General features: G+C 42.7%; 1 protein-coding gene across 1 annotated transcript in view; it reads right to left on the bottom strand.

Moving 5' to 3' along the window:
* Positions 1-1,399: 1,399 nt before the first annotated feature.
* Positions 1,400-17,039, bottom strand: part of CCND2 (cyclin D2) — a 62,108-nt gene continuing 46,468 nt past the window's right edge. Inside the window, exon 5 of the mRNA XM_065415269.1 lies at positions 1,400-2,701. Coding sequence (XP_065271341.1) covers positions 2,546-2,701 — 156 coding nt within the window. The 3' untranslated portion in view covers positions 1,400-2,545. The remainder of the gene's footprint in view (positions 2,702-17,039) is intronic.

Raw genomic sequence — 17,039 nt, 5'->3', positions numbered from 1 at the left:
GTAGTAAAGCATTACACTAGGTAGCAAAGGTACAATGCTCACTGTCCAGCACCTTAAGTAATCATTTGCATCGGGGCAAAGTAAGTGTAAAATGCTCCCAAACCAGAATTTTCTACTTATGTTGGAGGTAACATTTTAATATCCACAAGACACTCATTTTGCACAAATACAAATGACTGCATAAGGTGACATACAGTGGAGAATCAGGTCTTAAGTGCTTCTAGGATCGAGACCTATATGTGCAGAAATCTTTGCTGAACAGATCCTCATGTTAATGTATTTTTTCCACTATGAAACGGATACCTAAGACCAAACGGGAGCCCAATGTCCCTGCAATCTACAACTGTTCCCCTACACAACTGAAGCAACTGTGCTTTGCTCACCAAAACACAGGCTTTGGCTGCCTTTTGCATTGACCATTCCATGAGGCTCCCAGCGGAAAGAACTGTAAAGTTGTGAGGTATTGTGAAAATGGGAACCTTTTTTGTCCAGTAAACCTGAGGTAAATATACTGTCTTTGCAGGATGTGATCAGAAAAATAAAATAAAATAAAATAAAAAAAATCATGAGCACGCTATTAGAAAACAACTGTACAGGGCATTTCCAGTAAATCTAAGAACTCTTCTTATCTGCACTTAACCGTCTACTTCAGGATTTGAAATTTAAGCAGTAAAATAATATATTATAAAAATGTTTATAAAATAGCAGCACACTCAGTGAAACAATACAGCTAAGTACTGTTAATGTGAATAAGAATGAAACAAATCATAGCTTCTTAGCAGCGCAAAAAAAAAAAAAAAAAAAACCAAACAAAATAAACCCCTTAGATTCTTACTCCATTTTCTACCCTCATCTAGCCAAATATGGCAGAGTCCATTCATAAAATATTCTTCAAAGTAGCATGTTCTTTCTGGATTTTTATCTTTAAAAAAAATGCAAACATTAACATTTCATCCAACAGCTTCAAACTGTATATTTGCAATCTGTTAATACAATTGTGCAAAAAAAAAAAAAAAAAAAATTGCCCCATCTCCTTTGCCATCTAAATGCCTCTTCTTTACAGATGGAGCAGGAAAAATAAATTCAAGTACACTGAATACACCTTTGTAATAAAAATCAAAGTCACGCACCTTGATGTTTACCATTTGTGTCTTTTGCACCAGCAATTTTCTTTCATTGTCCATAGATAAGCATGCAGGTGGTGTTAAGATCCTTCTGACACTGAACAATACACAGAATTGTCAGACTTTCATCCGGAATGTTGTGACAGGAATGTCATCCGAAGCAGGTGTTGGAATTTCCAGCAACACCAGAACTAGCGAAGTACATCAGATATTGGAAAATATTGACTATTAAAAGCTATATGCATTGCTGCTTTTTTTTTTTTTTTTTTTTTTTTTTGCTCAGCACAATTGTCATAAACCATCTCATTTATCCCTTAGGAACAATTTTCAAAGTGCTTTTCGAATGAAATGGTTTATAATAATGCTAACTGTGGACCAGTAAAGTTATAAACATCTGGAAAATGTATTTTTTGGAGGGAGAGGGGGGATCAAAGGAAATCACATCTTCTTTAACACAGTGAGGATGTTAAAAAGGAAGATGGGCAGAGCATCGTTTAATTGCCTTTACACCAAACTAAAGAGCTGCCAAAAGTTAACATTGACGTGTAGCATTAGCATTGTGAATGAATATAATGCTTTTTCACAGATGATCCACTGCATCTAGGAATCCAAAGTTCTGAGGTGGTCTGATTTGTTGACAGGTCATTTTTAATCTGTATATTTCTGCCATCTAATGCAAGCATTCTATACTTTGGCTTGGACCACTGCTGGATAGCAGGATCAGCTTTATGCCAAAGATGCTGCTGTGTTTAGAATGAACCATTTCTGGAGGAAAAGTAGGTAGCAGTGGTGGTGGGGGGGAAAGAAACACCTGCTCTTCCGGCTGGCAAAATAAAGCATCTTCTTTCTTAGGTAGCAGCTACCACAGACAGCAAGAGTAAACAAAACTAACATACAGAGATCCAACAAACAGTTCTGACTAATAACAGAGGTGATAGATCAGCAAATCTCTTCTGCATCCAAAATGGTTCAATCACTTCAGGGATCTTTTCCCACTTTGCCCTAACCCCTTAATTCTATTGCTTTGCAATCTAGTCAAGCCATAACATCACACACACAATTCCTTTCTTAAGTTTAAAAAAGGGTGTGTATGCACTAGGTCATAATGCACGCACAAAAAAGTATACTCTACCCACAAATGCAGGCTTACATTTATCTAGCTACTTTTTATGCTTTTATAAGCACTTAATATCACCGATACATAATCAAACAGCAATTATCAAATATATCATGGGATTCCCTTCTGTAGAACATCACAGGCACCAAATGCTTTTTTTAAATTACTCATTTTTTTGTTTTGTTTTGTATCTAAAAGAGCTTTAAATACGTTCTATGTGGGAGCAGATTAAAAAAAAAGATTTCATTCTAAAAAAAAGGGGGGGGAGCAGGGGGAGCAAGCATGACTGTCTGGGCTGATGTCCTCACAGGTTGATGTCTCTCACATCTGTGGGAGTGCTGGCCTGGTCCAGTTCATCCACCATCTTAGAAGGATTGCTTTGCTGTTGCTGCTGCTGGACTTGCCTAAGGTTGCTTACTAGCACCGACTCTATCTGTTCTTGGCAGGCTTTAAGGCAGTCCTAGAGAATAGGAAGCAAAGTGATCTGTTAGTGAATCTTTTCCCACTGTGCCAATCAAAGCGTCAAGACAAGCAGAAATGAGGAAAACCAAGATGTTCAGAGGCTATATGAATGGAAATGATGCATTCACCCTAGAATCGTGCTATGAAGAGAAACAGGCTGCACGTCACTAGAAGCAGCCCACGTATGCAGTCCTTTGGGTGGACTAAAGCAAATACCACATTTGTTACAATCTTGGCAACTTATAATTCTAACTTTCCTGCAAGAAAGTAGTGCCTTTTGGAACAGGAACTCAATGGTATTCATTGGCAATCTCCTGCAGGACAGGTATAAATCCAAAGGCAGGACTATACCTATCTATGTAGTAGCTGCTGCATTCCCTCTGCAGGGCAAAATGTATATCATCCCTGTGCAAGAAGAAACATGCCTTTAATAAAACCAATGTTTTTGCAATGGTCCAAAGTACTACATCTTACAGCACTGCAATGAAGTGGGCCGTTACTATAGAACACTGAAGTATTTTCTTTAGAAGGGTCAGCAACAAAGAAGTAAAAAGGAGATGCCCCTAAGCTCAGAGAATCTGTACCCAGACTCCCAAAAATGTAATCCTGCCTCAATCCACTGCTTGACAGTTGGGCCTCATGAAAGACAACCCTGGTAGAAACAGGACAAACGCAGTTGGGAAGCAACCCACCAGACAATCCAAGACACAGAGCACCAAGACCATTGTCAGCAGTTCGCACGAACATCTTCCACCCATGGAGCAAATTCAAATTCAAACAACCAAAATGATTCCAACAACAGGGGAAAGAGCAGGCCAAAGCTAGGACACTTATGTCTCACTGAAACATTCAGGCATTCAGGGTGCAGGCAAAATTAAAATAGCAATAATTAACAATACAGTAGAACCTCAGAGTTACGAACACCAGAGTTACAAACTGACCAGTCAACCACACACCTCATTTGGAAGTAGAAGTACACAATCAGGCAGCAGCAGAGACAAAAACAAAAACACCACCACCACCATCCCCATAATAAACAAATACAATACAGTATTGTGTTAAAGGTAAACTACTAAAAAATAAAGGGAAAGTTTTAAAAAAAAGATTTTAAAAGGTAAGGAAACTGTTTCTGTGCTTGTTTCATTTAAATTAAGATGGTTAAAAGTAGCATTTTTCTACTGCACCGTAAATTTTTAAAGCTGTCTTAAGACAATGTTCAGTTGTAAACTTTTGAAAGAACAACCATAACGTTTTGTTCATTTGAACATTTCAGAGTTACGAACCTCCATCCCCAAAGTGTTTGTAACTCTGAGGTTCTACTGTAGTAATATCGGAAAACTACAAATATCAATAACCATGTTTCTGCCATAGACTTCAAATCATTATTCCCATTTCACAGACACGGAAACTGAGGTACAGAGGTGAAGTGATTTGCATCAGGTCACACACGGAATCAGTGGTCGAGTCGGGAACAGAACAAAGTACTGCAGTACAACGGATCAAACCAGGGGCCTATCTGGGAAGCCCCCTCACCCTCACCCACATAGTGGCAACCAGTGGAGTTTGAAGTCTGCACACAGGTATGCTTCATCCCAGGCCTGCAATGTACATCTGTTGTCCCAGCCTGACTGGGAAAGCGTAAGTCATGTCTGGGCATGTCCGCTCCATTGGTGACATTTATGTGCTCGATACCATTTGTGCTGGTGTGATTATTCCAGGGGATAAAACTCATGCTGTGCCAGGAATACCACTTTTTGTTGGACCCTGGAGACTCAGTGCTAGCAGTAAAGTCACACCCTCTCTCTGCAAAGAAACTACCATGCCTATATGCTGGAGCACCATTCCCAAACATTATTTGTACATGTAGATATACCAGCAAAAGAGTACAAGGGGATGGTTTGTTATGCTGATCAATTACAAGGAAGAGTGGACTGGATGAGACATTAGTCCTATCATGAACAAGAAATTTACCAAGGATGTGGAGGCCACTACCCAGTTCTAGCATCAGTCAGCTAGGTACAGATCATGGCGGTACCATTAGAGCATCAGTAACAAGAGGCTAGTTCATCACTATTGCCTAGGCATAACTGGACCAGGATGATGTCGTATTTTCCAGCTTAACAGTCAGAATCAACTGTTTGTTCCCTTATCGAGAATAACGTTGATCAATACCATTGTCAGATCACTAGCAGAGAGCAAGGCAATACTTGAAATCTGTGCTGCAGTGTCATGTCCGTGTGATGTGCAGTGGGTGGATTGTTACTTCTCTGTGTTTGTCATAGCTATGTGCCTCTTTAACCCATGGCTCTGTGCTCCAACAAAGCCCCAACAAAGATCGGTGAGACTGATATTAAACACTTAACAATAGGTGAAGAAAGTGGTGATTCCCATAGTTCAAGTTGCTTAAAACTTTCCATTATAAGCCACTGCTTTCAGCTGCTTGTAACTTTGCCAAACTTCTATCCCTTGGGCTGAAATTTTCCATGCTTACTCTCTGTCTCAGGCTGACCTGATCTGGAAAAATTTAATCAAATACAGCTCTGCCATTTCCAAGAATGAGGCTAGGGAAAGCAGGTAGTTTGACAATAAAAAAAATCCCAACGGTTTTTCTGAAGAGCTCTAGCACCTTCAGGATTTGGAGTAGGACCTTCCAATTTGGATTAGGAGAAGTGTGGGGTCAGGTGCCGTATGCTATCCCCATGAACATACACCCAGGCTTACCCAAGTTATAAGCCTCTGAAAATTGTCATTTGCACATGCTCAGTAGAGCCCATGACAGCCTTGCTGCTAAAAGCCCCAGAGAGCCCCCTAACGTACCAACTACACTGAAACATGCCTCAGGAACAGAGCTAGAGCTCTGGATGTAATATGGATGTAACAGATAGAGTAGCTGCTGCTGTGGCCCCTTAGCCTAGGAGAAGGCAGAGATTAAAGTGAGGGGAAATGACATTCTCCTTGGCTTGAGGTGCCAACACTCACTATACTTGCTCCACTGGGGGAAAGATGTGCTGGGCATAAGGGAGAAACCATGAGTTCTAGTGCCATCTCTTTCACTTGTTGGTGTTAATAAGCCTGTGCACTTCACAGTCATTACTGAGCAAGGCCTCATACCCCTACCTTAAGGAGGCAGGCAACTACCATTCTCCTCATTTTACAGAAGGGGAACTAAGAGTTTACACAAGGTCACTTTGGAAAAGCTTGGCACAGAATTCAGGGACCAGATTCTAGGCTGTATGTCGCATGAAGTGCAGTGGGGACAACAATGTCTTTTAAGTCACCTTTGCAATATGCAGAATCTGGCCTGCTCTTTGGCATACGTGTACCCCAGGGGCAGCAACCTTTCAGAAGTGGTGTGCCAAGTCTTCATTTATTCACTCTAATTGAAGGTTTCGAGTGCCAGTAATACATTTAAACATTTTTAGAAGGTCTCTTTCTATAAGTCTATAATATATAACTAAACTATTGTTGTGTTTAAAGTAAATAAGGTTTTTAAAATGTTTAAGAAGCTTCATTTAAAATTAAATTAAAATGCAGAGCCCCCTGTACTGGTGGCCAGGACCCAGGCAGTGTGAGTGCCACTGAAAATCAGCTCACGTGCCACCTTTGGCACGCGTGCCATAGGTTGCCTACCCCGGTGTAGCCTTTATCATAAATTAGAGGAACCCCAGAGGCTGCTCTAGTTTATGGCAATCTGTCTAAAATAGTAATGTGCCCCTAATGACAGATATATTCACTCTGTTCTGTGCTGATTATGAGACAGCCCTCTAAGATGAACCTTAGCCTCAGAAGAAGGAGAGTGTACATCATGTATTCATTCCACAGCATACTCCTTTTAATTTCCTGGGATCAGTTTTTCTTAGGACAACTAACCAGAATGTAATTATTCATCTGCGCTTTTCATGAAACACCCTTATTTCTGTCTCTCTGCATTCATACCCACACTCTGTGTATAGACCTGTTGTCCTCTGGAGATTCGAGGTATATTGTGGGCACAAACAGCGAGTAACAATTTAAATTAGCTAATACTCAGATGCACTGAGCAACCACAACTCCAGTTAAGTCAATGGGAGCAGGGGATGCTCAGCACCTTAGAAACTCAAGATAGTGTCTCAAGTTGGACACCCCCTCCCCCCAAAAAATGCAGTGCCTAAAGTGGGAGGTCGTGTCTAAAAATGCTGGCCTATATCACTTGCACTAGGCCACACAATGAGTCAGTGGCAATGCCAGGAATAGAATGCTGATCTCTTGACTCATAGTCTAGTACCCTATCCACTGGACTACATGTACTGTCAGCACACTGGATCAGTCATTGAATGGACATGTTTCAAAATGCTAACTGCACTCCAACAACAGGTATTTGTGCACACTGTCTGTGCCCCATACCAGAGCAAGAAGGCTTGCCCATAATCCTGTATTAAGAACTCATGTAGCAACCATGCCAGCAGGAGTTACTCATATTAAGACACTTAATTACCGAAAACACGTTTTCTCTGGTTTTGGTGAATCTACAAAAGACTTTGCTGCCTTATTGTAAAAGGAGTCCTGTAGTCTTCAGGAATTAAAGATTAATCATTAAAGATTATGTCATGTGATGAAACTTCCAGGAATATGTCCAACCAAAATTGGTGACCCTATGTCAGGCCTAAAATTAGACCTCTTACCAACTTCTTTGGCATGAGGTGCATTGTGCTGTCTATCCCTCCTTATACTCTGCATACATGCTACATTCTTATCAGAAAGCAAGGGACTGAAACCTACTGGATTCCTGCTCTTGGAGAGATGTGAAGTTTGAATACCCAGCTTGCTAAGAATGGAGCAGGAAGATTGAAGTGAAGGATACTGTACATGTCACTGAGAAAAAGTAACTAAATACCCTGGATTTATTGGTGATGGGAGGTGAAGCAAAAAATCTGGATTTTTTTACAATGCTGTATCCATTAGATGTTGGGGTATTTCTGTTGGTTTTTTTTGCAAGAGGTGTGTAGGGGGACTGATTGTTTTGTTTTTAATGGTCCTGCTGGTGATGACAAATCTGTCTAGTTATTTTAAGGTGAGAACTTTTGCTTTTTTTCATCTTCCTGGGAAATGGTTGGACGCTTTCTATAGTCAGGGAATTGAACATTTAATGGTGAGGGCTGGGCCTCTCATCCCAAATATATTGCTGCCAAAAACCCTCAAAAATTCAAATAAATCCCATGCTCAAGAATACATGTGCATTCTAGCTCCATTACCAACATTCACATATTTAAGAGGTACTAACTGTAATATCATGTTCCACGGGTTAGTAAAATGACTGGGCTTATGTTAAAATGTCCAGTGAGTCCATTATAGCATATTCTGGCAACTGCTTGTTGCAACAGAATTGATTGTCTGTTTGTGGTCTGTTTCCCTTTTCCATAAACTGCTGCTGATGTGCTGTGCTTGTTTTCACTGGAGAAGACCTAAGCAAATGCATATAATCTATCATCAGACACAATATCTTGTTTTCAAACAGTTTTTGCAGCTAGATTGACAGAAGTGCAAGGTAATCAAGGGATGAGCCCCAAGGTCACACAGGAGTTTACCAGCACAGATGAGCCCCCCACACCAGAAGGATTTCGTTGAGTGTATACATCTCCCTACCAACAAATAAAAGTTTCCAGCCATGCTAACATTCCTTCAAACAGGGCCTGACACTGCTCCCATTGAAGTTGATGGCAAAATGGTGCAGATCAGGCTCAGAAATAAAAAACTGGAAGAGTGACGATATCCATTTGCAGAATATCATGAAACTTTGCATTTATAAAGCACGTTTCATACAAAGATCTCAGTATGCCTTTAAAACATTAAGGGCCAAAATTGCAAACCAGAATGTCTTTCTAAAACAAACCAGGCATTTGCACAGCCAAGTACCAATCTCAGTGCTTTACAACCCAATTTTCTACATAATTGCAGGGTTTTGCATGTAACATAAATCCTGAAAATCCTCACCCAGTTAAGTCAGTTTCAGAACACTCTTATAATATTATACATTTTTAATAGTAATAATTCATTGCAAAAACAAATAATGATCCATTTAATTTATGCAGAGTCCTAAAATGACACTTCCCAGGGCTGTGAGGCACCTCACCACACCCTGCCCTTAGTGTGAGGAAGTTTTGTCTGTGCCTGCGGTGGATCAGCTCCCTGAAACCACCAGTTTCTGGTAGCAGAAGTACTGCCCTCCAGGCCTCGCTCTCTCTGTACTGGTTAGCAATAGGCACGCACCAACCCCAAGTTCTCCGAGCATTCCCTGTAGTGTCCAGCCCCTTATCCACTGAACTCTCTAGAATTACCAGGCTCACCGTTCCCAAAGGAACTATACACCCCAGCTCACTAGTTACACCTTAGAAAACAGCTCTGCTGAACACACAGCACTTAGATGTATTTATAGGGAAAACAAGAATAAGTTTATTATCAAAGCACAGAGATTCAAGTGATAGTGAGTAAGAATACTGGAAACAAATGGTTACATATAAAACAAAATCATAACACGCTTTTTGAAAACTAAACGTAACTAACAAGGAATGTCTATCTCCTGCAAGAAAGCGTACCCCAAGTTCTTTCCCCAGTGTTTTCAACCAGTTTGGCGGAGACCCCTTTTAATCAAATCATGCCCGCTGACAGCTTGTCCTTACAGACTGAACAAATATCATGGGGTTCATCTGTACCTTGGGTACAATTTCAAAAGTTTGTATTACCCCTAAACAAGCTGACTTCTGCTGTTTCCCTCTTCTTGTTAATTTCCTCTCTGAAGATTTCACAATCCTTCATTATCATGCAGCTCAGACTTTTGAGTGGAGGCCTATTGTGAACCATACAATACTTAATTTACAGGTAAACAGCCAGACAGATAAACATTCCTTGTCTGAAAGAAAACCTGCTTTTCACTGTTGCTGGTGACCGCTCCCTTAATGCAGACCTTAAGAACATAATTTTCAGTGTATATACATAACTCCTTACACAACATCTGTACGTGCATTTTGCAGTGATACTGATGACCAGGGTGACACAGGCTTTGAGTCCTCACATGACACTCCTTGGTGAACTAAAAATACCAGACCCTGGGATTCCTGTAACCCATATGCACCTGTTATGCCCTCTGCCAGTTGGCATCAAGAAGTCCCTGGGTAACAATTACATCTGAGACCTGGTCCACACTATAGAGTTAGGTCGACATAAGCTGCTTTACTCTGTAAGTGTCCACACTACAATGTTGCTCCCGCCGACGTAACTCGCCCACTACGCCGACCTAATAACTCCACCTCCACGAGAGGTATATCGCTTAGGTCGACGTAGTTAGGTCGACATAGTGGCAGTGTAGACACTGCATAACTTACGTCGACTTTACTGGCCTCTAAGAGGTGTCCCACAATGCCCCACTGTGACCACTCTGGTCACTACTTTGAACTCCATTGCTCAGCGGCCAGGTACACAGGTACATGCCTCCCCTTTAAAAGCCCTGTGAATTTTAAATTCCATTTGCTGTTTGCTTGGCATGGAGAACTCACATAGTAACTGCCCAGCTGAACATGCCAGCTCCACAGAGCAAACGCACTCCTGCCTGGAGTACACAGGAGGTGGTGGATCTCCTGGGTCTGTGGGGAGAAGAGGCTGTGCAGGCACAGTTTCGATCCAGCCGTAGAAACGTCGACATCTATGAGCATGGGGGAGAAGGGCTAAAAGAGGGACATGCAACAGTGCCGTGTGAAAATCAAGGAGCTGCGGCAGGCATACCAGAAGGCAGGGGAGGCAAACAGCCACTCTGGTGCAGAGCTGCAGAGATACCGCTTCTCCAAGGAGCTGCATGCCATCCTCGGCAGTGACCCGACCACCATCCCCAAGAGCCCCATGGATACTTCGCGGGAGTTGGAGTCACAGGCCACCACAGTGAACCTTGAGAATGAGGTGTTGGACAAGGAAGAGGAGGAGGAGAATGGGGGACAGGCGACCAGGGGATCCAGTGGCACTGCAAGTCAGGACCTCTTTTTGACTCCTGAGCAGTCGAACAAGTCCCAGCAGTTCAAGGCTGGTGAGCCTGATGCAGGGGAAGGAACCTCTGGTAAATATGTGGTTTGTTTTGACATTGTAGGGACACATCTGTTCATTTACTCTTTTTTAGTCACGCTGCAAGAGGTAGTGAAATAACCAAGAGGTAGAGCTGCTATCTGCTTCTCAACAGTTGGGCAGAGGGAGCCCTGCAGAACAGTTTGTTTATGTGTACTGAAGGCCTGTGAATCCTCCACAGAGAGCTCAAGGAAGCTTTCCTGGAAGCAGTATGCAATCCTCTGCCAAAGGTTTCTGGGGAGGGCTGCCTTATTTCTTCTGCCGCAGTAGGATGCTTTCCCACAACACTCAGCAATTACTTCAGCAGGCACCACTGCAGTACACAGGCTAGCACCATACAGACTCAGTCTGCAGCTGGATGTGTGCAGGAGCTGTTCCCTTTCAGCCTCTGTTACCCTCAGGAGTGAGATATCAGCTAAAGTCACAAGCAGAAGTGAGACTGTAGTGCTTGTAACTTGTGTGATCAAGCGGAGTGAATGCACTCACAGTAGTACCTCTGTCCACTGTTTCTTTTGCAGCTGCAAAAGTGGCCTTGAGGGTCTCTCCATCCACACCAGCAGAGCGGCTCAGCCAGAACAAGAGAAAGAAGAGGACAAGGGAAGACATGTTCCAGGAGATCCTGTCAGCCTCGGTGCTTCAGATACCGAGCAGAAGGCTGGGAGGATGAAGTTCGAGGACACAAGGGATAGTGAGGACAGGAGAAACAGGCAGCAAGAGATGATAACACTTCTCAGGGAGCAAACAGACACGCTGCAGTCTCTGACTGACCTTCAGGCTCAACAGATCCGTTCTAGCCTCCCCCTGCAGCCCACAGAGAACTGCATTCTGGGACCACCCTGCATCTGGGACCAGTGCAATACTCCTACCACTCCACCCTGAGGGAGAGTACAGAAATCACAGCGGCACATACACCAACTGTGTCTCTCACAGGTCAGTGTATGTGTGTTTGTGAAATGGAAATTACTTTTCTTTCCCTTTCAGAGGTTCTTTCCCATGTATTTATAAAGTTTCATTCAGTTTTAAATATGTTTGTCTCATAAAACTGGGTGACTGGGCAACAAAATGGCAAATGAAATTCAATGCTGATAAATGCGAAGTAATTCACATTGGAAAACATAATCCCAACTAGACATATACAGTGATGGGGTCTAAATTAGCTGTTACCACTCAAGAAAGGGATCTTGGAATCACTGTGAATAGTTCTCTGAAAACATCCACTCAATGTGCAGCAGCAGTCAAAAAAGCTAACAGAATGTTGGGACTCATTAGGAAAGGGACAGATGAGACAACAGAAAATATCATATTGCCTCTATATAAATCCATGGTATGCCCACATCTTGAATATTGTGTGCAGATCTGGTTGCCCCATCTCAAAAAAGATATATTGGAATTGGAAAAGGTACAGAAAAGGTCAACAAAAATGTCTAGGGGTATGGAACAGCTTCCATATGAGGAGAGATTAATAAGACTGGGACTTTTCAGCTTGGAAAAGAGATGACTAAGGGGAGATATGACAGAGATCTATAAAATCATGACTGGTGTAGAGAAAGTAAATAAGGAAGTGTTATTTACTCCTTCTCATAACACAAGAACTAAGGGTCACCAAATTAAATTAATAAGCAACAGGTTTAAAACAAACTAAAGGAAGTATTTCTTCACACAACACACAATCAACCTGTGGAACTCTTTGCCAGAGGATGTTGTGAAGGCCAACACTATAACAGGGTGAAAAAAAGAGCTAGATAAGTTCATGGATGATAGGTCCATCAATGGCTATTAGCCAGGATGGCAGGGATGTAAAATCATCTTTGAAGTGTCCAGAGCCTCTGTTTGCCAGAAGCTGGGAATGGACGACAGGGTATGGATCACTTGATGATTACCCGTTCTGTTCATTCCCTCTGAAGCATCTGGTACTGGCCACTGTCGGAAGACAGGATACTGGGCTGGATGGACCATTGGTCTGACCCAGTATGGCCATTCTTATCTTTGTATGGGTTCGATATAAAAGTCTATTTATGGAAACTTAATTCATCTTTATTAGTTCATAACATATGCTGACTGGGGCTGACATCATTCACAGATAATAGCAATAGGTGCATTTGCAATGTTATATTACCACACACAGAACACTCATTACAATGGCCATACTAGGGTGCAAAAAAAAAAAAAAAAAGCCAGGCACAGAAGACTACAGCAACATACGTTACTGTGGCTCATTGTTAAAATGGTCCTTCAAAGCCTCCCTGAGCCGCATAGTCCCCCATTGATCTCTTCTTACAGCCCTCATATCTAGCTGCTCAAAAGCAGCAGACAGCCATTCCACCTTCACCCCTGCAGAAACCGCTCCCCCCTTTGCTTCACAGATATTATGAAGCACACAGCAGGCAGCTATCACCATTGGGATATTTTCTCCACTGAGGTCTAATCTTGTGAGTAGATAGCGCCAGCAGCCTTTCAAATAGCCAAAGGCACATCCAACTGTCATTTGGCACCTGCTGAGCCTGTGCTTGAAGCACTCCCTGTTGGGGTCGTGCTGATTAATGTATGCCATGGGAGTAAGGGGTAGGCTGGGTCTCCCAAGATTACTATTGGCATTTCAACATGCCAATGGTAATTGTCTGGTTTGGAAAGAAAGTCCCTGCTAGCAGCTTTCTCTACAGGCCTGTGTTCTTTAAGATGCGTGCATCATGCACCTTCCCTGACCAGCCCGTGTTGATGTCAGTGAAACGACCTGGTGATCCACCAGTGCTTGCAATACCATAGAAAAGTACCCCTTTCTGTTGATGTACTCCATGGCAAGGTGGTCTGGTGCAAAAATAGGGATATGCGTGCCATCTATTGTCCCACTGCAGTTAGGGAACCCCATTATTGCAAAACCATCCACTATGTCCTGCACATTGCCTATAGTCACAGTTCTTCGTAACAGGACACAATTAATGACCCTGCACACTTGCAACACAACAACTCCCACGGTGTATTTTCCAACTCCAAATTGATTCCTGATTGATCAACAGCAATCTGGCATTGAAAGCTTCCACACACCAATCACCACTCGCTTCTCCACTGTGAGTGTAGCTCTCAATTTGGTGTCACAGCATTGGAGGGTTGGGGCAAGCTCCACACACAGTTCCAGGAATATGGCCTTAGGCATCCAAAAGTTCTGCAGCCACTGCATAATGATGCAATCCCACCAGTCAGTGCTTGATTCTTGGGCCCGGAACCGGCGGTCCACTGTGTGAAGTTTCTCTGTAACTGCCAACAACAGCCTTGAATTGTTTCTTTCCATGGAGCACAGCAAGGCAGCCTGCAAGGAATCATCATATTCCACCTCATGGCTCTGGAAACACTTCAGGATCAGGCATGTTGTGGTCGTAACGCTCATCACAATACTGAAGAGCAGAGCAGTGCAGGTTCCATGCTTCTCGCAGAGATGGCAAACGTGCAGGTTTGCAGGGCTTTTTAAAAGAGATGCCCATGGAATAATGGGATGGAGAAAACTGCATCATGGGACGTTGAACCCATGTTCCCAGTCACCCCCGCACCACTCATTTGCTCCCATGATGCACTAAAACACCCTGTGCTACATGGTGGCGAGTTGCACAATGGGATAGCTACCCCTGGTGCACTGCTCTCTGCATCGATGCAAGTGCTGTTAGTGAGGACGTATACCACCGACACCGGGAGCATAGTGTTAACATGCAAAATCAACATAACTACTGTGGCGGCTGTATGTCAACTTAATTGTATAGCATAGGCATGGCCTGAGAATCTCAAAGCACTTAATACAAAAGTGGGTCAGTACCTCGGTCCTCATTTTATAGCTGAAGCCTACAAGGTATTTCCGGTCAGAATCTGGACTACTATGTGTGTGCATGGCTTTTTATATTATACTGGGGCCCACAATAAAATGTTTGTGTTTCTGGATATGGTGTTCAGATTGAAGATTGGTTTTAACACAATAATTCATCAATGAAATCCGTAAAACAAGGCCTATAGTATTTGGAAAGGCCTGGTACTATATGCGATTCATTTCTTTAACTTTTTAGCACCAAGTTAATGCATGTTCTCACTGATTTTTCCATATTCTCCTTTTTTAAACGTAAATACATTTCTACGGCTCTTATGAAGATGTTTGCATCTGGCAATCTGGTATGTGAGCCTCCCATCCATCTCTGGAAATAGGGTCCAACTTTGCACCACTGAAGTCAATGGAATTTTGCGATTGATTTCAATGGGCTTTAGAACAGGCTGGTACAGACCTGAACTTGCATGATATTGAGTGCCCTCAACTGTCATTGATTTCACTGAGGTAAGGAGGTGCAGGAAGTACTCAGCACCTCGCAAGGTCAGGCCCAAAGTGAAAAATAAAAGCTGAAAAAGGAAAAACACAAATAAATTTTTATTGTTTTATAAAGTTTGTATAGGGCTGATCTTGAAGTCCTCTCTCAAGCCACACACCCAGGGATTCTCTTTGGGCCTCATCCTAAGCCCATTGAAGTCAACGGATAGAGTCTTTCAACTGACTTCACTGGCCTTTTGCTGCAGCCTTCTATCTACAGGACAGAATGGGAAGCATCAATGCCATCTTAGCCCCTAAAGAATCACAAGAGACACTTTCGTCTAATGCTGAACAAGGAACGTTATCAGAATAAGGAAAACAGTTTTATCCTTAAATCTTCTCGCTCACCTCCTGCCTCACTTACTGTGAGTATGTTCACATACTGCACCCACTGCCTCTGGGGACAGGGTTCTTCAGTAAGAACTAGACTGGTATCACCAGATTCATTTTACATAGGCCACCAAACAGCCAGTGGCAAGAAAAGATGCGTACTTTTGGTAACTGGTGTTCTTTGAGAGGTGTTGCTCCTGTCCATTCCATTGTAGGTGTGTGTGCTTGCCACATCCGCCGGTGCCGGAAGTTTTTCCCTCAGTGGTAACCATAGAGGACCAGCTCTGGCACCTTCTGGAGTGGCGCGCATATGTGCCGGTATAAGGGGTGCCATCGGCTCCCACCTCCCTCAGCGCCTTCTTGCCGGAATGCCAACAGAGGGGAAGGAGAGTGAGTCGTGGAATGGACATGAGCAACACATCTCGAAGAACAACAGTTACAAAAGGTAACCGTTGTGACATTACACTCTATATGATTTTATGAAAGTCTGCTGATGAGTATGAATATAATGTAACTGGAATATGCTTCATGCAAAAGGTCTCTTGTAAGGTATCATTACAAAACTTATAATCTACTGAGTGTGGTCATCCTATTTGTATAAATGTATCATTCTTGTATCTGAAACTAGAAATATAAAATATAACTCTGAGGGCCTACTGTAATTATGCAAAGTGTGGGCCATTAATGGTAGTTTGGATTCTTGATGGCTCCCATTAACCAGGACAATTGTCTATAGAAGGCTCTATTTTACTTGTGAGTCTTCCTATATACGTGTGTGCTGGCAAGTGGGTAATGAAGTCTTACAGTGACATGTGATTATGTCACCTGAACTGGAATCCATCTTTAACCTGGCGCTTTTCCATTGAGAAGGGGGGGGAACCCAGAGGGACAAAGGATTTCCGCCTTATGCAAAAGATATATAAGTGGGTGGAACAGAGAAAAGGGGGCAGCCATCATGAGAAATCCCCTAGCTACCACCTGTGCTGGAACAAGGGCTGTACTAGGGGAAAGGATTGTGCCCAGACTAGGAAGGTGTCCAGTCTGTGAAAGAAACGTATTGAAACATCTCTGAGAGTGAGATTTTATCTGTATTCAATTTTATTACTGTATTAGACTTAGTTTTGCGTGTTTTATTTTATTTTACTTGGTAATTCACTTTGTTCTGTCTGTTACTACTTGGAACCACTGAAATCCTACTTTCTGTATTTAATAAAATCACTTTTTACTTATTAATTAACCCAGAGTATGTATTAATACCTGAAGGGGGCAAACAGCTGTGCATATCTCTCTATCAGTGTTATAGAGGGCGAACAATTTATGAGTTTACCCTGTATAAGCTTTATAAAGGGTAAAACGGATTTATTTGGGGTTTGGACCCCATTGGGAGGTGGGTATCTGAGTGTTAAAGACAGGAATGCCTCTGTAAGCTGCTTTCAGTTAAGTCTGCAGCTTTGGGGCACGTGGTTCAGACCCTGGGTCTGTGTTGGAGCAGACTGGTGTGTCTGGCTCACCAAGATAGGCTGCTGGAGTCCCAGGCTGGCAGGGAAAGCAGGGGCAGAAGTAGTCTTGGCACATCAGTTGG

Source organism: Emys orbicularis, chromosome 1 (genome assembly GCF_028017835.1).
Source record: "Emys orbicularis isolate rEmyOrb1 chromosome 1, rEmyOrb1.hap1, whole genome shotgun sequence".
NCBI classification, from domain to species: Eukaryota; Metazoa; Chordata; order Testudines; family Emydidae; genus Emys; species Emys orbicularis.
Note: the sequence above shows the minus strand (reverse complement) of the source record. Positions and strands in the feature narration are given on the sequence as shown.